Genomic DNA, 19,577 nt, shown 5'->3' on the forward strand with positions numbered 1-19,577 from the left:
CGGGTTGATTCCAGCGGCCGAATTCCACCACCGGCCATTACGTGCAAAGCACCATCCGCATCACGTAGACGTCTGGCATTCCACAACCGTGCGTTTTGACCGAAATTTCTTGCCTCGCACAGCCACTTTGTGGAATCAACTACCGACAGCGGTCTTTCCGAACAGATACGACTTAGGGACCTTCAAGAAAAAAGCATACTCTTACCTTAAAGGCCGGCAACGCATTTCTTGACACACCTGTTGTTGCGGATGTCCATGGGCGGTTGCCTCACCTCTCCCCATCCCGTGAGCCTCTTGCCCGTTTGCCCCCACTCATATAAAAAAAAAAAACCAAATACCAAATAAAAATATTGAGTAGGGTAGGAATTTCACGACATAAATTCGAAGATTTTTATTTTGTATTTTATGTTTATGATTATCTACGTTTTCTGTTAAAAAAACCTTCAACAAAATAGAATTAAAAAAAGCTTCTCAGTAATGTATAATACATGTACATCATAGAACAAAAAGGTTTAAAAAAACCATGTTGAAAACTTCTTGCGCCGACAGAAACCGTGCGAGTGAAGAAGTGCGAGATTGCATGTGTATAATATAAAATATAATTTGGAAAAAATTACTAATGAACTGCATTGTATGATAATTTTCCAAGTAAAACTAAATGAACAGAAAAAAACAGACAAAGGAAGCTACACTTCAACAACGTTATTCAATTTGAATGGACCCTATTTCAAGTCTAATTTATATCAACAAATACTATATATCCACACTATTATAATTATATAATATGATGTCTTATACATATAATAAAATTGTGCTATAAGAATATCACCTTACCGAATATTGGGTATAAATTCAAACAATCAAAAATTCAGCGCACTCACGGAAATAACTACTCATTATGGCGTACGGCAAGTACTGTTACGTTAACGCGCAATTTTTTGTAACCTTTTATATAGAGTGTTCGAATCTATCTGTTCAAAACTATACCTACATTATTTGTCTTCATTATTAATAGCACTTCCTAAAACCAGAAATAGAATGATGTGTGCATATTTTTAAGTGCTTCAGTTAGACTCACTTGGATTACCGGGTGAAAGTACTGGAGAGAATTTGCCAATAGGCATTTCGAAGTCAGGGACCTTGTATTAATGTGTGATATTCCAATCGGAACCTTTAGTTATAGAAGTTCATCTTTGAAAATTAATTAAAATAAGAAAGGTTTTTATTAATTTAAATAACATGTTTATTTTATGATGTAAATTAGTGGGGTAAGACTAGCAATTAAGATATTTCTTTAGTTTTCTCAAAATATAATTGTTTTGAATAAACTAACGAAGGAATCACCATTATTTTATTTATGTTCTCACAACTGTTAACCAAATCTAATAATCAATTACAAAGTGAGACCTTTTTTAGAAACACCAATATTTGATGAAAAACAGTAAACTATGTCAGTCTTACTCCACCTATCCTTATGTAAACTATTTGAGTTAGGCATTTTAATATACATAAATAGATGCTAAATCATCATAATCATATGTTCTATTTAAAAACAAGTCTACCAATGATATTCCAGTAATGCTATGTAGACCAGTATTTATTGGTAATGCTGTTAGACTAATTTCAACGACTCCACCTGCCTCTAATGGTCCTAATCTTCTATTAGATATACCACACCAAATCAAACTTGACTCTTGAAGAGATCTCAACTTAAGGATCAAGTCGAGTGTCCTTTCACTAGCATTAACAAGTTTACATTTAAAAACAAAAGGACTATCAACAGGCACTTTATTTGGCAGTTCTTCATATGTAACCCTTATATCTCCATAGTCAGGAGTCATTCTTTGAAGCTGACTTGTCTGCAACCTTCCTTTCTCGCCCAAGTTTGACCTCCAAACAATATCCAATTTTCCAACATTTTTAGCTGCTACAAGCAGCTTAATATCCCTGGAAATATTCTCTTTTGCTGTCAGACAGTACAAATACTGGCAGCTTTCTTGGGGTTGTAGTAGTGTAACATCACCAAAAACTGAATTTCCACTTGTATCTTCATTCAATGACTTAACAGAAAATTGTTGAGAACTTTCAAGAGAAACCTGCTCAAGAACTATGGGGCCAGATGTTATATTTTGAACCTGAGTTTCAAGAAATACTTCATCAGACTCAGCATTGTAAAATTTTGTTTTCACATCCAAGGGTTTTACAACTTCAAACTTAAAAAACTTTCTAAATGATGCTAAGGTGTTATATTGTGACATATAAGTGACTTCACATACCAATACATGTATACCTAGATCCTTAACTTCATGGTGTATTACTTCTCCAAGAGTCTCATCAGTATCTAGCATAACAGGAGACTGATGCTGTTGAACAGCAAATGGTATTTTTTGGGAGCTTGTCTGTAAATCCGTTTTAATAGAGACACTTTGCACAGGTTGGTTTGTCTCATTATGAACACAAACATAACAAGAAAAAGTCTCTCCTAAGTAAATGTTACCAAAGCTTTGAGGCAACAAAAGGAATTGTCCGGCAGCTAGAGTTTCCATTTGAACTACTGCAGTTGCATCATCTTTTAAATAATTGTTAAGTATGTTACCTGGTAAATCTTTAAAATCACAAGTAACAATTTTAGGACTCACAAGTGCTGGTTTTGTTAATCTCATAACTTTGAGAGCTACAAGATGCTCTGTTCCTTCTTTCGGGTCCATTATGGATAAATATTTATAATGGTTGTAATAATGTTATAATGGCTACTTGCCAATCAATCTCCATTAAATCTTCTCAACAACATATTTTACAGCTCCCAACTTGATAGACTACAATTCTGTTTGGTAATTGGTTTAGGTTTAGATGATAATATGAAATCAAAATATTGAATTTTCTACTCTTTCCAAATTCGTCGTATTATGGCTTCTGTGGAAGCAGTCAGTAGCCATCACAATTCAGCCAATGTTACTTAGACAGCTGTAGACCACCAAGCTTAAAGCGGTCAGTGGCCATCACAATTCAGCCAATGTCACGTATACAGTAGACCACCAAGCTTAGAGTATGCATTTGGTCGGTTCGAATTTACCAGCGTTTGCAATTTAGGCAGTTAACTCACTTAGCACCACAGATGAATATGATGATTGATGAAAAAAATTTCAATAAATTAAGCGCTTATTACACTTTACTGAATTTAGACAAGTATAATCGCATTTAGCAAGTTAGCATCCTAAATTCAGAAATAAGGATGAATTATGACTGACTGAATCATTCAGAATCCTTATTAGAAACGCATTTAGAAAGGTGTAATCACTTTAGTGTACTGATTTCAATCGCCCGTGGCTCTTCGTGCGAGGAGGACGTATCTAAGTTTTGTGTTCCCGAATAATAGTAATTGCCCAACAAGTTTCAGGGATAATTATTGTCAGCAGGGGCAGGTGTGATATTAAAGAAGTGAATTTAATATTTATTTCCGGTTGCAATAATCTTGGTGCTATGATCAATCTTTCTCCTGCACTAATACTGTCTCTTAGGATACTTTCGATCTTGCTTCGGAATAAACACTTTCACAAGATTTAATAATATATCAAGCGATCTCAAATCCAATCGAAATTATTATTGAATAATATTTGGTTGTAAAACACCCATAATGTCCATGTTTGCTGACTTTCCACGCAGTAAAAAATATTCCTTCACCCATTTATCCTTCTTTGTCTTTTTTGAGGCAACGATCAGGGCTAGTCAAACGCCAATATTTTTGGTGTCTGGGGCCAAATGTTTAAATTCTCTTTGTCTGGGGCCATCCTCGTATACTATTGTCGTATACGACACGTCCGACTTCGTAACTAAATTTTGGACAGTATGATTAATTTTATTCTAAAATTAGTAGTAAGAGCTATTATCTATTTTCTGGTTTAAATCTGAACGTAGTGGTTAAAACTTAAATTCTCTTTGTTTAAATCTAGATATGTCATGAATGAATTGTATTCTTAATATATTTATAGTGATAAGTGAACTGTGAAATGAAAAGTATACATATTTAGATAATAAAAAAAGACTTGACTTAAAGGTCTTAGTTACCAGGTCATAAAACCCCAAAAAAAAAAGTCTAGAATGACTATGATACCCGTTGTTGGTATTTACTATTACTATTTGACTATGACTATAATTATCACTTTATTTAATTTTCCTGAACTATATTAGGTACTGAAATTTGTTTTAAAGTTATCCTACTCAAATAATTAAAAGAAAATTTTGCTTTCACTGAAGAAATATGGTTCTCACTAAGGAATTCCGAATCTGTATGCCCATGACTGTAGAGGAGGTACGAAATTTTGGTTTATTTATTTTTATTGTAATACCAATCTATTGTATTAAACTTCATTACATTATTTTACAGTATCGGATAGGGCAGTTGTATATGATTGCTCGTCACAGCTATGAGCAATCAAGTGGTGGTGAAGGTGTAGAAGTTATAGCCAATGAGGAAATTAATGATGAAGTAAATGGGAATGGACAATTTACTGAAAAGAGAATACATTTATCGAGGTAATTTATTGTTATTATTTCAATGTGCAATAGTATACATTACAATACAGTTACAAAATACAATACTATATATATAAGATACAATCTAGGTATATTCCATTGATCATTTTAGATTTAAATTTGTTTAATTTTTTCCCTTACAAATTGAGTCACAGTTTGCCAAAGCCTGTGTTTAGCTAGTATTGGCTTATAATGTTGTAATGAAATATTTAATAGTTCATAACAAGTAACTTAAATCATCAATATCCAATTTAGGATTACCTATTAAAAATTGGCATTTATGTGTGTTGGAGTGCTGTTTTACCTGAGTGTTAGTATCTGTTATATAAGTAAAATTGATACCATTTAAGTCAGGGAGATAAGAAATGCCTTTTTTAATTTTGTAGGTTAAATATATGTAATAATATACTTATAATATCATAGGTTTTAAAACATATTTAACATTTTTTATTTCAGCCATTTGCCGTACTGGCTTCAAAGTATAATTCCAAAAGTATTCTATATCACAGAAAAAGCATGGAATTATTATCCATATACTATAACTGGTATGTTTGAAACTATTTGTTGTTTAATTTTTAATCTTTACTTTGAATTAAGGTTTTTTAAAGTGTATTTTTTCTTTTTCATGTTTGGTAACATAGAATACACTGTGAGTATACCATTTCTTTACTAATTTAAAAAAAAAAGAGTTTTTGCAGCTTTTGGATTAATTTATAATATTTTTTTTAGTGTTCCTTCCTCCCAAAGTTTTCAGTGTCTATTCAAACAAGATATGAAGATAATAATGGTACTTCTGAAAATGTAAGTATTTAATTTTATTAGATATGATATATTAAGACATTCCTCGCTACCCCTTAAGAGTCCTATTAACTTGCGGGGCGCTCTGGCATCGCACGGGTATAAAATATATAGCCTATGTCATTCACTGAAAAAATGATTAAAACTTATCCAGAAGTTTTGATTTATTCATCACGTTCCGCCGCCCCAGCCGACCGGAACTGCCGCAAACGCTACATCCCACAATTTTAAATCTGTAATATCTTCGAAAATATTCATTTAAATCATATGCTGTAAAGGGCCATATAGATCTATATTAAATCATCAATGTATTTAAGGTATTTAATTAGAAAAGGATTAATGCTGTATTGGTTAAAATCGCTTTGAAAATTAGTCATTATTTGTTGTAAAAAGTAAACGACAAAAAATTGTTATTGTGGGATATCCATAATAGACAGACATATCCCATAGCGGAGTTTTCTGTAGACCTTTTCAATACAATACTTAGTACATTATTTTGATAAATCTTGTAGGGTTCAGTTCAAAATGATTTACGACATCACATTAGAAACCTCAAAAATAACAGTATTTCTCCACTATTGCAAAATCATGTAGGTAATTATGTAGGTAAGGAAGTATATATAGGTAATAACGGGTGCTACTTGTGGGGGCTGGATGATCTTGTTACCGGGAGGTCTGCTTGATGTGTTTTTTTTATTATTATTATTTCCTTTAAAGTTAAAGTTCTTATATATTTTATTTTATGAAATGCTCACATAATGCCTCTATTTATTTACGGTATGTGTGGATTGATGCATCTATTATACTCAATAACTCTTGTGTTTATAAGTATTAATTTGATTTTTTTTCTTTTTTTGACTTACTCATGTAAGCCTTTCAGTTTTTGACTTTTGAGTATTTTTGTTGCGTCACTTTGCATATATTGTAATTGAAATGATTTGTAAAACAACTAAAATGTAAATCTTGACTTAAAAGAGTGGCAATGAGTTTCTTTCTACTTCTTCTCATTAGCTCAACCCTTTACGAAGTAGCGGTAAATTCAATAAGAAACAATATTTATATATCTTTTTTGACATTCATAAGTGTCATTTTTGTGACCTACATGAATAAAGTGTTTTTGAATTTGAATATTGCTAAATTATTTTACAAAGCTTTAAAAGTTATGGTTTCATTACATGAATATCTAAAATAAATATATTAAAAAAAACTGTTATTTTAGTATAGATAACATTTTAAAAAATAATAAGAATTGTTTATTCCGTAAGTTATGTCAGCAGTAGGTAATTATCTGATTATGTGCATTGGATTAATGATTATTGGTATTGTCTCAGAAAGTATATCTTTAATATCTGTTTTAATTTTGACTGAATCAAACAATCATGCCAACCACGAGACGTTATTAATGCTACAGCTGTTGAAGCTACTAAACATGCTGGTCTGGGACAATCTTTCACCTTGTGACAGAGTGAGCATGAGCTTTGTGATTTCAATAATCTTTTATACTTTTCAGTGCTTAGGACTAACACAAGAGGAACTGGAGCAACGAGAAGTTGATGTTATAGACATTGGTTATGATGAAATAAAGCCACATCATTACAAGGAAAATGAAGATCCAAAGTTATTTAAATCAGTGAAAACCGAACGTGGCCCTCTTGTGGAAGGATGGAGAGACTCACACAAACCAATTATGTGTTGCTACAAACTAGTTAACACTAAGTTTGAAGTTTGGGGTCTACAGACAAAAGTTGAAGATTATGTTCAAACAGTACGTACTTTAGCAACATGTTCCACATAACTGAACATATTTTTAAGGCACACTGCAACCATCTGAATTCCATATTTCTCTGAAATATAACAAACACATGAGAAGGGTAAAAAATGTTGCAGTATGACTAGGGCAAGATATAAAGATTTATTAAGTATGTTTTAAAAATGGAAACAACATCTGTGGAAAACTGTTCTTAGCACAATTATAACGTCCTTAAAGGCCTGCAACACTCCTGTGATTCCTCTGGTGTTGCAAGATAATATGGGTGGTGGTGATCACTTAACACCAGGTGACCTGTACGCTCGCTAGTCCTCCTTTTCCATAAAAAAAATAAGTTCAATTAATTGTCTTTTTTACTCACAAAGTCATAGTGGAAGTAGTACACAGATATTCTTTCAATAGTTTTTAATACTGAATATTAGATTTAATTATTGTGATTAGCTGAAAAATATCCATATAAATAAATATATTGTTCATTAAAAATAAGGTACTCAAATAAACTTAAACATAAATATATTGGATTATTTCAAAATACATTAATGATTCAATAAATTTGTTTTAAAGTGTAACTTATTTGTGTGCATGAGGGTAAATTTTTACGGATGAAAAACAATAAAGTGACATGAAATTGTGAGACATTTTTGTCCCAGAAAGAAGAGGCAAAGACTGATATAGAGAGATGGAGAAAAAATACACGCTATTTGTTGATGTATTCGTTTAGTTGTTAAATATTACTTTAGATGGCAATTCTGTCGCAAAACGTCTTGTACTTACAGTAAATGCAGATCTTTTTTATTTACTCTTTTCTAAATTTTAATTAAAAAAAAATTAACTAATAATCTTTTAATAATGACAAAAAAACATTAGATTTAGAGAACAGATTAGTATACATATAAACAAGATTTAAAAATTAGTTAAGAAGTTTCACTTCTGACATGTGTACTTTGTACACACACATTTTTTTTTTAACATTTTACATGTAATATTAATGGAAATGAATTCTGTTCATAACCGAATCTGCAGCAGATGGAAAGATCATTTATACACAATACCAGAGTTCAAGAAATTCATGGCCAACCTTTGAAGTGAAAGTAATATAATTTTTGTGTTTAATTTTACTACTTTTTTCACAGGCAATACGTGAAATTCTTCTACTTGGACATAGGCAAGCATTCACATGGATGGATGAATGGTACAATATGACTATTGAAGATGTTAGAAATTATGAGAAGGATATGCAAGAGAAAACTAACTTAAAGGTATGTATATATGTATATTTTTATTCTGAAAAACTTACTTCTGTCACTACGTAATGTTGAATCTTAGATTATGTAATGTCTAAATAGAGTCTCTTGCTGCTAGACAACCAAAAAACGGGCCAGGTTTATTACTTTAGTGGGCCTTTCAAGCTTAATTACGTCTTACGTAAAATAGAGGTTAACAGACAACCTCAATTTTTTTACACATTTTTCTAAGATGTCACGTATGAATGATCTAAGGTTGAATGTTTGATTCAGTATTATTGTAGAGTTCACTTTTTGACATTGAGCTTAACAATATATTATTTTATAAAATTTCACAATAGTTTCTGTGGTAATGGTTGCTAGCATGAAGCGTTAGAGAGACGCGGGTTCGAGTCCCGTATCGTCCATGAATTTTGGTACAAATTAAAATTTTATATAAAAAAAATTTAAACAATCTTAATACATAGAACATTGTTTCAGGTTATAACGGCTCTAGAAAACTCACAAAATAATGAGGAGACTGAGACATGCAAGTCACAAGCTGCGACTCCAAAAACACCAAATAGCCCAAAGACCCCGTCATCAGCATCGGCGGAGTCAAAATCTTGGTTTTCTTGGGGTTAAAAATATAGGTACTTACCGAAACAATTTAGAAGTGTATAGATCTCAACAATGCACCATATTTTCCTATAGACAAGACACAAATTGTACACAGACAAAATATAATATATGGATATATAATGTATAGGATTATAGCTATAAGATATATTTTTGCTTTTACATGGCTTAGATGTTAATATTGATGTTTTTTAATCTTTGACGTATTAGGTTGTAAGAACTTTTTTGAGATGAGAATTCACACCAAGTATAACAAAGTTGCTTAACTTTATCGAAGTTAAATATTTATCAGATAACTGTCCTTTACATATTACTGACATTAATTTGTATCTAACCAATGATACCACCTTGAAATAACTGTCTTTGGATATTTTTTAAAACGATCAAATATGTCAACTAGATCAAAAAATCTGTTATATTCTCTGGTAAATCTATTCAAGTGAGTGTGATACTAAGAATAGAAATATATTTCTTGCAAGATACTCTTCGGGACACGACTTAATTTCGAAGTAGTTAATTAAATGTTGAAATATTGAAAACCAAATTTAATTGAAATATAGTGAACACATGACAAAAGGCCAGCATATTATTTTGTCTATATTTTTATGTATGACTCTCAAACTGCGAAACACCTTGGATGAATTTTCAGCATGATAGCCAATCTGTTGTTTGTTCATTTGGAGTCATGCCTGAAAAACATTGTGTTCCTTATGGATAATCTGTAAACCCCATTTACCACCGCTTGGCACTTGGTTTTTTTTAATGAATGTAGAATATTCATTCAAAAACAGGTAAATATGGTAATATATAAATAGGTAAAGGTTATGTTATGTAGAATTACTAAATAAAACTAAATAATATTTTATAACAAAACAATAAACACTTTAATTACAAAATTGTTTTGTAATCAAAGTATTTTTTTTTAAATAAATTTAAGTTTTCGTACCAAAAAATTGATGCACAACAAACATACAATATGACATAAGGTAGACCAGATCAATTTTTATTTGAGATTATAAATATCATTCAAGAATAGTTTAAAATGAATAACTAACTAGAATTTTTATATCTTTCCAACTTTCTCAGGAGGTAAAAAAGAAACTTAATTTCTAACTATAGTTTGTCGATTACTTACAGTTGTTAACTATCTATCAGATTATTTTTATGTAAATTGATAAAATATGGCGATATCTTCATTTAATATAAAGTTTTAAGACGTTTTGTGTACGTGGACGAAGTCGCGGGTATCAGCTAGTTAATAATAAAAATCAAATGTGGCCCAATAATTTCCGATAGAAGCCTTTGGGTTGAGGTATCATTATAACTGGTACATGGAGCCCCAAAAAGCAATGTTAGGTAAACTTGGCTCACTCTTTAATGTAATAAAAACTTTAATTTTCTCAGCCAACTTTGACAAAGACTACATAGAGTGATGTACCATAGAGTGAAATTTCTCCTACAACAGAGAGTATATAACAAGCTGTTGGGCAGCCAATTGCCACCACATCTCTTGGGCTCGTATCGCTCTGTGCCTATGCTGTTTATCTACCTGGAAATCGCAGCATCAACATGCTCGGCTAGCGCTCGGCCTATACTAGTAAAATAGGTTTTGTCAAAGGCGCCTTCCATGTTAATAAATCCATTAAGGTTGATAGTTGATAAACCTTAACCTTTTTACACGACTAATAAAAGCGTAGGTATAATAAAAGGGGGCTATAATCTTTGTCTATCCTTCCTTGCAAAAAAGAAAGGTTCGTGTCTAATTTCCTTGTTTACGGGTATTAAAGTTGAATTTGCATTTATGGTAACAAGCCCTTTACTTAACACAAATTAACATAAAAGTTTGATTACATGAACACGGCAGTAGTCCACTTGTAAGTAGGAAGGGATAGGTCGTACGTACAACGGAGAGTTGAGAAATCCGAAGGCCTAATTGTTTGGCTTAATTATTAACATGATTATAAACAATATGTTCTTCCTCGCTTAATTATAAGTGTTATTATCTGTGCTGAATGTGAATATAATAAAATAGATATAATAGTTAGTATTTTTGTTTTTTTTTTTCTCTAATATCCAGCCATTGGTATGAGGGAGCGCTCAATAAAAGGCGAAATATTTATGTGTTGCCGGTAACTGTTATTGAATGTTATATATGATATTACATAATGTATACTGAACACCTTTATGTATAACAAATGCTGACCCAAACGTTAGTTACCATATAAATATCGGATGTTTAAAACACCGCTTGTTAAAAAATGATATTCATAATCGCGTTATATGTAAAACGCTCATTATCTCTTCTATAAAGCTAACATAACTTATTGTTGCTAGAACCCTTCTATAAACCTATTTTAAAGGGGTGTGACGTATTTATCGTCACAGGTTTATACCTGTATATATTTTTATTATGGAATAGTAGGACAAACGAGCATACGGTTCACCTGGTGTTAAGTGATCACCGCCGCCCACATTCTCTTGCAACACCAGAGGAATCATAAGAGCGTTGCCGGCCTTTAAGGAAGGTGTACGCGCTTTTTTTGAAGGTACCCATGTCGTATCGTCCCGGAAACACCGCACAAGGAAGCTCATTCCACAGCTTTGAAGTACGAGGAAGAAAGCTCCTTGAAAACCGCACTGTGGAGGACCGCCACACATCCAGATGGTGGAGATCCTATATATATCCTAACTTGTGGCGTGTCGTGCGAAGGTGGATTTCGGCGGCTGGAATCAGGTTAAACAGCTCTTTGGAACACTCCCCGTGATAAATGCGGGAGAAGACACATAATGAAGCGACGTCTCTACGCAACGCCAAGTGATCCAGCCGTTCACAGAGCACTGGGTCCCCGACAATTCGAGCTGGTCTGCGTTGATCGCGGTCAAATGGATCAAGATGATACTGGGGTGCGCCAGACCAGAGATGACAGCAATACTTCATGTGTCGCCGGACCTGCGCTTTGTAGAGCGCTAGAATGTGGGCCGGCTTGAAGTATTGCCGTGCTCTATTGATGATTGATATTGATGACGCCCAGCTTCTTACACATAATATGTAACAGGTATTAAAATATCACCGGTTGTCGGCTGTCGCTGTGAAAAGATATCAAAAATCAAAGTGACAAGCGAAATAGAGTATTAATAATTAGGATCGACTTACATTTGAGTAACAGCTGTAACTGGTTACTGTTTAATAGTATTTAGTAAGAACTAGTATTTTATCACAGCTTATGTGGTTTGTAGGTCTCTTATAGGTATTATTTTGATTCAATACTAAAATAGTTACGACTCTGCTCTTTTTTTAAATGTGGGATGAGAACAATCTTGTTTACTTATGTTGACTACTGAATATTTTTATTTCTGATAATTTCGCCAATAATAAATTTATAGGTAATTTTCATGAATTTATTTAACATACCTAATATTAAAAATATTGAAGTAGGTACAGTTCATATAAACATTTTTCCAGTGAATATCAACTTATTATTTTTATTTCTGATATTTTCGTCGTTAATAAATACATACGTAATTTTCATGCATTTATTTAACATACTATTGGACTATATAATATACTAGTTGACCCAGCAAACGTTGTATTGCCGATATTAAAATCGCGATACAAAAGTAACTGTTGATCGTAGATGGGTGAAAATTTGAAGTTGTATGTATTTTTTAATGCTGACTCATAATCAAACAAATTAAAAAAAAATTTCAAAAATATTAAAAAATGGCGTGGACCACCCTTAACATTTAGGGGGATCAAAAATGGGTGTTGTCCGATTCTCAGACCTACCCAATATGTACTCAAAATTTCATGAGAATCGGTCAAGCCGTTTCGAAGGAGTTTAACTACAAACACCGCGACATGATTATTTTATATATTAGATGTAAGGTAAGTAAAATATTAAAGTAGGTAGGTAGTAGTAAAGTAGTAGGTACATTTCAAATAGACATGTTTCCAGTGATTAGATATATTATACTTGTTATTTTTATTATGATATTTTTTTTTAAATATAATGAAATTTTAAATTTTATTAGGTAACAAAAGTTCTAAGTTTTCACATCTGTTGACAGTCTCTGCCAATTTTTTCCTTTATGTGGAGCTTTTGTTGGAATTTCCCATTATTAGTGTTGTAGTAATTATATTAATAGAAGTTGAAACTGTTTTAAACGTGGGCATCATTTAGTAAAGTATCGTCATAGTTAAACTTGGCAAGCGTGGCTTCAACGTAATTTCGAACAGCGCGTAACATCCCGCTGTGAGCGCTGGGCACCGCGTTCTTTCTCAATAGTACGCCGCACAAGACACAAGTTATCACTTATTAGTCGCTAATGGGGCTTAATGGCTTGCATCACTGACCTGTATAAATACCACTGGACGTTCTATTCTTTATGTTTGACATCAATTTTTTTGTGCCTATTTGAAGCGCCACTCGCGAGCGTCCAGAGAACTAATTTTGACGTAAAATGCAAATGGCTGCGAAGGAACGTACAATACTCTGAAGTGTTTTTACATTTTTAATTAATTTCGTTCGGTTTCCGTGTTATTTATTCTTCAAGAATGAACGTAATAAAGTACACTTTTTTTTTTGTAAATACTTTCGCACCATCTATCGATGTTTACTGAGCTTGACATCGCTAGTTTTAGTACCGCAGACTTTCGCTAAATGGTCAACAGCGCCAAAATGGCGAATATCAAACAGGCACAAAAGCACTTTGACAGCCGCCAGTCCAGTGGTATATAGTAGAGGTCAGTGGCTCGCGTACACCGTAATCCGTCAGCGGCCGAAGTTTGCTCGGGTGACGACGACCGAATCAAACAGTTGTAAAAGAAAGAGAGTGTGTAAACAAACACGACTGTCATTGTCAGATGACGCCGATCATACGTTGAGTCCGAACTTGTTGGGATTTCTCGCTAGTTCGCCATCATCTTATAGATATATCATCATTTGAAGACCTGTATAGGCCAGTGGTTAGTAACCCTGCCTACTGTGCTAGAGGTCCCTTTTTCGAATCCCGGTAGGTGCAAACATTTATTTGATGAATATAGATGTTTGTTTCCAAATCATGGATGTTCATATGTATTTATGTATGCTTAAGTAAGTATATTGTTTTAAATATATCGTTGTCTTGTACCCATAGTACAAGCTATGCCTAGTTTGCAAGATAATTTGTGTAAGTGTGTCAGTATTATCTGAACCGACAGACGTTGTTCTGTACATCGTATAAAAAAATTGTTTTTATGATTCTGTCAATGATATTTCATAACATCAAGAATTATTTCATAAAACATGCTCCCTGTTGTTACAATGAAATTGTTTCACTGTGGAACTGTCAAACCGTGCGTCACTAAATTCTCTCATAGAAAATATGTCCATACAATACATAATTATGGGTCCCGAATCGAAATAAAAATCCTATCTCTCAAGTTGGACCAAACTGCACTCCATGAAGTAATCCCCATTAAAATCCGTTCATTAGTTTTGGAGTCTATCGCGAACAAACAACGTGACACGTAATTTATATATATTAAGATATATCAACAGTGCAAATAAAGTGTATTTATTGATACACTTTCTAAAATATTCGAAGAACTTGATGAGTTGTAATTTTAATTCTGCAAAAAGGTGTTGGATTCACCCATTTGTTTACTGTATAGAAATTTTTCAGTACACTCCAGATGTCGCTGACGATCACGTCGACGAATTAAATTGCGAAGTGAATTTTCTAAAAGACTCATTTATTGGATTTCCTCTATTTTAAAAACGAAACGCATCACAGTCGACTATAGAATATCGGCATAAGTGGTACACTGTTGCAGTGTAATGAACGTGAATGTACACGTCTGAGTTACTCTTCCGGGGTGTTCTGTCCACCATCGCGATCGGCTGATAAGATCAGTTTTGGTGTACACGAGCTGTATAACGTCGCCGAATACTGTCCGGTGATCTTGTATCATTCAAACTTATATAACCATACTTACCGCTTGGTATTTGAAAGTAAATGTTTTACGTATATTTCAATGGCAAAAGCCTGCCAGATCAAAATAACCAATTTTTTATTGTAGAGAAGAAAGTTGAAACTTGCCAAAATTGCAGGGCAGAAGTTGTCTAGCTATTCACGTGCTCATAAAAACTTTGATCATTTGCATCCTTCTACTGATTTCTCATTCGCTTCCACCTAGATAGCAACAATCCCAGATCAACAAATTCGTTCACAAATACGGAACTCGCGGCTTTTCAGATTTTTGATGCTTTGATTTCATAACATTTGGCAGGAAAATGTATTTTTATCTATTTTTGAATGACGACAAAAGATGCACGCTCATGAGGACTAGTAAATCTATATATTTTTGATTAACGAAATATAAAAAAAAGACGTGTGGCACCCGGGGATTGCCGCGGTAAAGCTTTTGCTTATTTCTTATCAACTTATGCAATTATAATTATTTATTTATGCAGTATTTTTTTTTAATAAAATTAATTTACCACGGCAACTGAAATTACCGTGGCGAAATATCTATATACATCTAGTAAGTAAGTGTTAGGTTATTTTTGTTACGAAATTTCTGAATTCGGTCTCCACGCTCAAGGCCCGCGATAGAAGCTATACAATAGCATAAAATTAAAAAAACGTGATAAAAAAAATAAAGAAAAAAATCAAGACGTACCCCAGGCTCGAACCTGGGACCTTCTGCACAAAAAGCATACGTGATAACCGCTGTTCCACGGCAACTGTAATAACCGTGGCGAAATATCTATATACATCTAGTGGGGGGTGTTAGGATTTTTTTCGTTATGGAATTCCTGGATTCGGTCTCCACGCTCAAGGCCCGCGATAGAAGCTATACAATAGCTTAAAAAAACTTCAGTCACATTGCTTCGTATATATAATCTAGAAAAGATAATCGTGATTGACCAGGATAGGTACCGACACGAATGACGATCACCAACCGCTTGTGTGGCCATGGTATGGAACTCGACACTCGTTGACCACTGAAACAAGTGTCTTGAGGTAAAGCTGGGGACCGAGCCAACGGCCTTGAGGAATCGAACGAAGCTAGTCAATCTCTTTCGCACAGAATCGCCATTGTTTTAATCTATTTATATATATAAAAATGAATTGCTGTTCGTTAGTCTCGCTAAAACTCGAGAACGCCTGGACCGATTTGGCAAATTTAGGTCTTGAATTATTTGTGGAAGTCCAGAGAAGGTTTAAAAGGTGAATAAATAGGAAAATGCTGCTAAATGAAGATAAAAACAACAAATTTGTTTTTCCTACATACATAAATATTTCATACATAATTTTTATGAGAGAATTTATTGACGCACGGTTTGACAGTTCTGCTGTGAAACAATTTCATTACAACAACAGGGAGCATATTTTACGAAGTAGTTTTTGATGTTATGATATATTATTGACAAATTCATATAAAAACATTATTTTATTTATACTATACGGAACAACGTCTGTCGTGTCAGCTAGTTCATAATAGCATTTGTAATTTATTGCAAACATAATACAATTTTCTTTACAAAAATATAAAATGGTGTGGGTAAACAGTTACTAATTTTTCATACAATTTTTATCTAGATTGAATGATTAACATGGCTCCAAGTGTAAAAGTTTTACTTGGGTGTATGGTTTTACTTTAAAAGGGGTAGGTACTTTGGTGATTTTTTTTCGCAATTCTATTAAAGATAGAAATGTAAAGAGAAATTAATTTTCTTCTCATACTCTGTAGACATATAAGATAAAAGATGTAGATATCTGTGTTACAACGTCACTTAGCTCTCGCTCATGTCTGTCGTTGTCCATATTCGGCATAATACATCAAACCCCCTAAAATACAAAGCACCCTTAGATAAATTTACGATTGGTAACTGGACTATGAATCGGCCGCAGCGATACTATACTATACTATCAATAATCCTGGGCGACAGACTATACTACAGGAACTCGTTTTAAATTACTTTCTGTTTTCCTGTCTTGTGGAGGACTATACCCTTAAATGGAACGTAGATCCGTGTCCATGCTTTTCATGTCTACCCCTGCTTCTCATGTCTATCCCTGACTCTCATGTCTATCCCTGCAGTTTTATGAACTGCTGCCCCGACAGACGTTGTTCTGTTCATAATAAAAAAAAACTCTTGCGGATGGAATTTTGGAAAATCCGAAAATTCTTAGCTGACCTCTACTCGGTGAAAAGAATATTCCTACCAAATTTCAAGTCTTTAGCTCTAGTGGTTCCAGAGATATCGTGATGAGTGACTATATACGTGGAAATCTCTTATATATATATATCTTATATATTATCTTATTATTATATATATATCTTATAATCTATATATACAGGGTGTCCCAAAACTCAACGATAACCTGGTACCGGGCGAGAGGCCAAGGTATACCAGTTATGAAAAAAATAAGAAAAAAAATCTATGTCACTTAGTCAAGCGATGACAGACAATTTTCGAAAATGTTAAAAATTTGACACCCTTTGTCGCATTTTTCGGTACTGTGATCGCAATTTTCACAATTTTACAGTGATTTTTTTAATAATGTTATCTCAAATAACAGTGCTATTAATGGTAACCACAAATGAAAGTAATAATCATTGTTAACTAAGTAAAATAAATTAAATTTTGACGAGTTATGGTTTATAAAATTTATGTCAGTCAACTTTGACACTCTACGTTGGGAAAAAATGTACTACACTACCTATGGCAAGTTTTTTTATAAGATGGCCCATTTAGTCTAGATTTCAAAATAGTACAACACTTGCCACTTTTCTTGCCAATAAAACTGCTATTTCGTATTTTTTGCGAAAGGAACTCATGGAAAATTTAATCAAAATAAAACGGTAAATGATCGTAACACCTTATTATCCTAAAATTAAAGCAGATGCTCAAATTGTTTCCCTCCAGCACGAATACAAGCTCTGCATCGCCTCAGAAATGACCTGTTCACCAGTCTTGCAAATCTTTGATCACCAGCATTGATTTCTTCTGATGCTGCATCAATTTTTGGCGCAATTCTGTTACATTTTGAATTGGTTTTGAGTAGACCTTTTCTTTTATGCATCCCCAGTAAAAAAATCTACTGGATTCAGGTCTGGGGACCGAGGGGGCCATGAAATTGGTCCAAGGCGTCCGATCCATTTACCGGGATATAATTCGTTTAAATATTCTCTTACAGGCCGGGCATAATGTGCTGGGCAACCATCTTGTTGATACCACAATTCTCTGTAGATGTTGAGTGGTACATCTTCTAGCAATGTCGGCAAATCATTTTGAAGAAAATGCAAGTAGGTGGCGCCATCTAAATTTTCAGTGAATTGAAATGGTCCAATTATTTGACCATTTAATATTCCTGTTCACATGTTGACTTTAAATTGGTATTGAGATCGATCCTCACGCATCAAATGCGGGTTTTCCGTATGCCAACTATGAAGGTTATGTAAGTTTAAATAACCATCTCTTTTAAATGTCGATTCGTCAGTCCACAAAACTTTATTTAGAAAATCCGGATCTTCACGAATTTTCGCTAACATGGTTCTGCAGAAATCAACTCTGGGTGCGTGATCACGTGGTAACAAGCTCTGCACACGTTGTACATGGTAAGGATGAAAATCGTATCGTTTTAAAATTCGATGTGCGGTACTCTTCGCCACACCCGTTGCAATTTCAATCGCACGTACTGAGGTACTGGGGTCATTTTCAACTTCAGCGTCGTAGTTTCCTTGAGGTCTCCCACCAGATGTACGAGCACTGGGTAATCGTCCTTCCGAGTATGATGTGTGCACATTTAGGAAGACACGATAATCTGGGTGCCGCTCCACATTCGGGTACCTCTCCCGATACAGTCGAGCTGCCGCAGAGGCATTACAATGGCACTCACCGTAGATAAGATGCATATTTGCATACTCTTGCGGTGTGTACAAATGCGGCATGTTGTTCACACACAGTTTGCACAGCACAAAGTCCAAAAAACAAAGCCAGAGTCGTCAAGTACGGATAGAGTATCAAGTCCAGGGTAACACAAGTCAAAGTCGATAGTACAAAAGTAACACGATTACGAGAGAAGCGCAGTAAACGAATAAACGATGCGTACTAAATGTTATTGTTTAAATTTTATTATGAACGACTGATGAGTCGTTGTGAGTGAGACGGATAGTGACGTCTCGTTTTGACAAATACCATAACTACTATCCATTTCTTTTTATCATTTTTGTTCATTACAAACAATGGAGACTTCGAACTTTTCAAACAAAAGAATATCAGGTATTTTTTTTTACTGAGGGATCCCTACGCATAGCATACAAAATAGCAGGTTTATTGGCAAGAAAAGTGGCAAGTGTTGTACTATTTTGAAATCTAGATTAAATGGGTCATCTTTTAAAAAAACTTGCCATAGGTAGTGTAGTACATTTTTTTTCCAACGTAGAGTGTCAAAGTTGACTGACATAAATTTTATAAACCATAACTCGTCAAAATTTAATTTATTTTACTTAGTTAACAATGATTATTACTTTCATTTTTTCAGGTTACCATTAATAGCACTGTTATTTGAGATAACATTATTAAAAAAATCACTGTAAAATTGTAAAAATTGCGATCACAGTA

General features: G+C 33.6%; 2 protein-coding genes across 2 annotated transcripts; one reads left to right on the forward strand and one right to left on the reverse strand.

Moving 5' to 3' along the window:
* Positions 1 to 376: 376 nt before the first annotated feature.
* LOC126976499 (trafficking protein particle complex subunit 13) lies at positions 377 to 2,911 on the reverse strand. The gene has a single exon (XM_050824858.1). The coding sequence runs from the start codon at positions 2,706 to 2,708 to the stop codon at positions 1,500 to 1,502; it is 1,209 nt and encodes a 402-aa protein (XP_050680815.1). The 5' UTR covers positions 2,709 to 2,911; the 3' UTR covers positions 377 to 1,499.
* A 1,186-nt stretch (positions 2,912 to 4,097) lies between these two features.
* Positions 4,098 to 11,005, forward strand: LOC126976504 (cytoplasmic phosphatidylinositol transfer protein 1). Its single transcript, XM_050824865.1, has 7 exons — positions 4,098 to 4,309; positions 4,385 to 4,533; positions 4,990 to 5,182; positions 5,263 to 5,334; positions 6,842 to 7,096; positions 8,233 to 8,358; positions 8,824 to 11,005. The coding sequence occupies exons 1-7, from the start codon at positions 4,259 to 4,261 to the stop codon at positions 8,965 to 8,967; spliced, it is 990 nt and encodes a 329-aa protein (XP_050680822.1). The 5' UTR covers positions 4,098 to 4,258; the 3' UTR covers positions 8,968 to 11,005.
* The last annotated feature ends 8,572 nt before the right edge of the window (positions 11,006 to 19,577 follow it).

This window comes from Leptidea sinapis, chromosome 41, assembly GCF_905404315.1.
Source record: "Leptidea sinapis chromosome 41, ilLepSina1.1, whole genome shotgun sequence".
NCBI lineage: Eukaryota > Metazoa > Arthropoda > Insecta > Lepidoptera > Pieridae > Leptidea > Leptidea sinapis.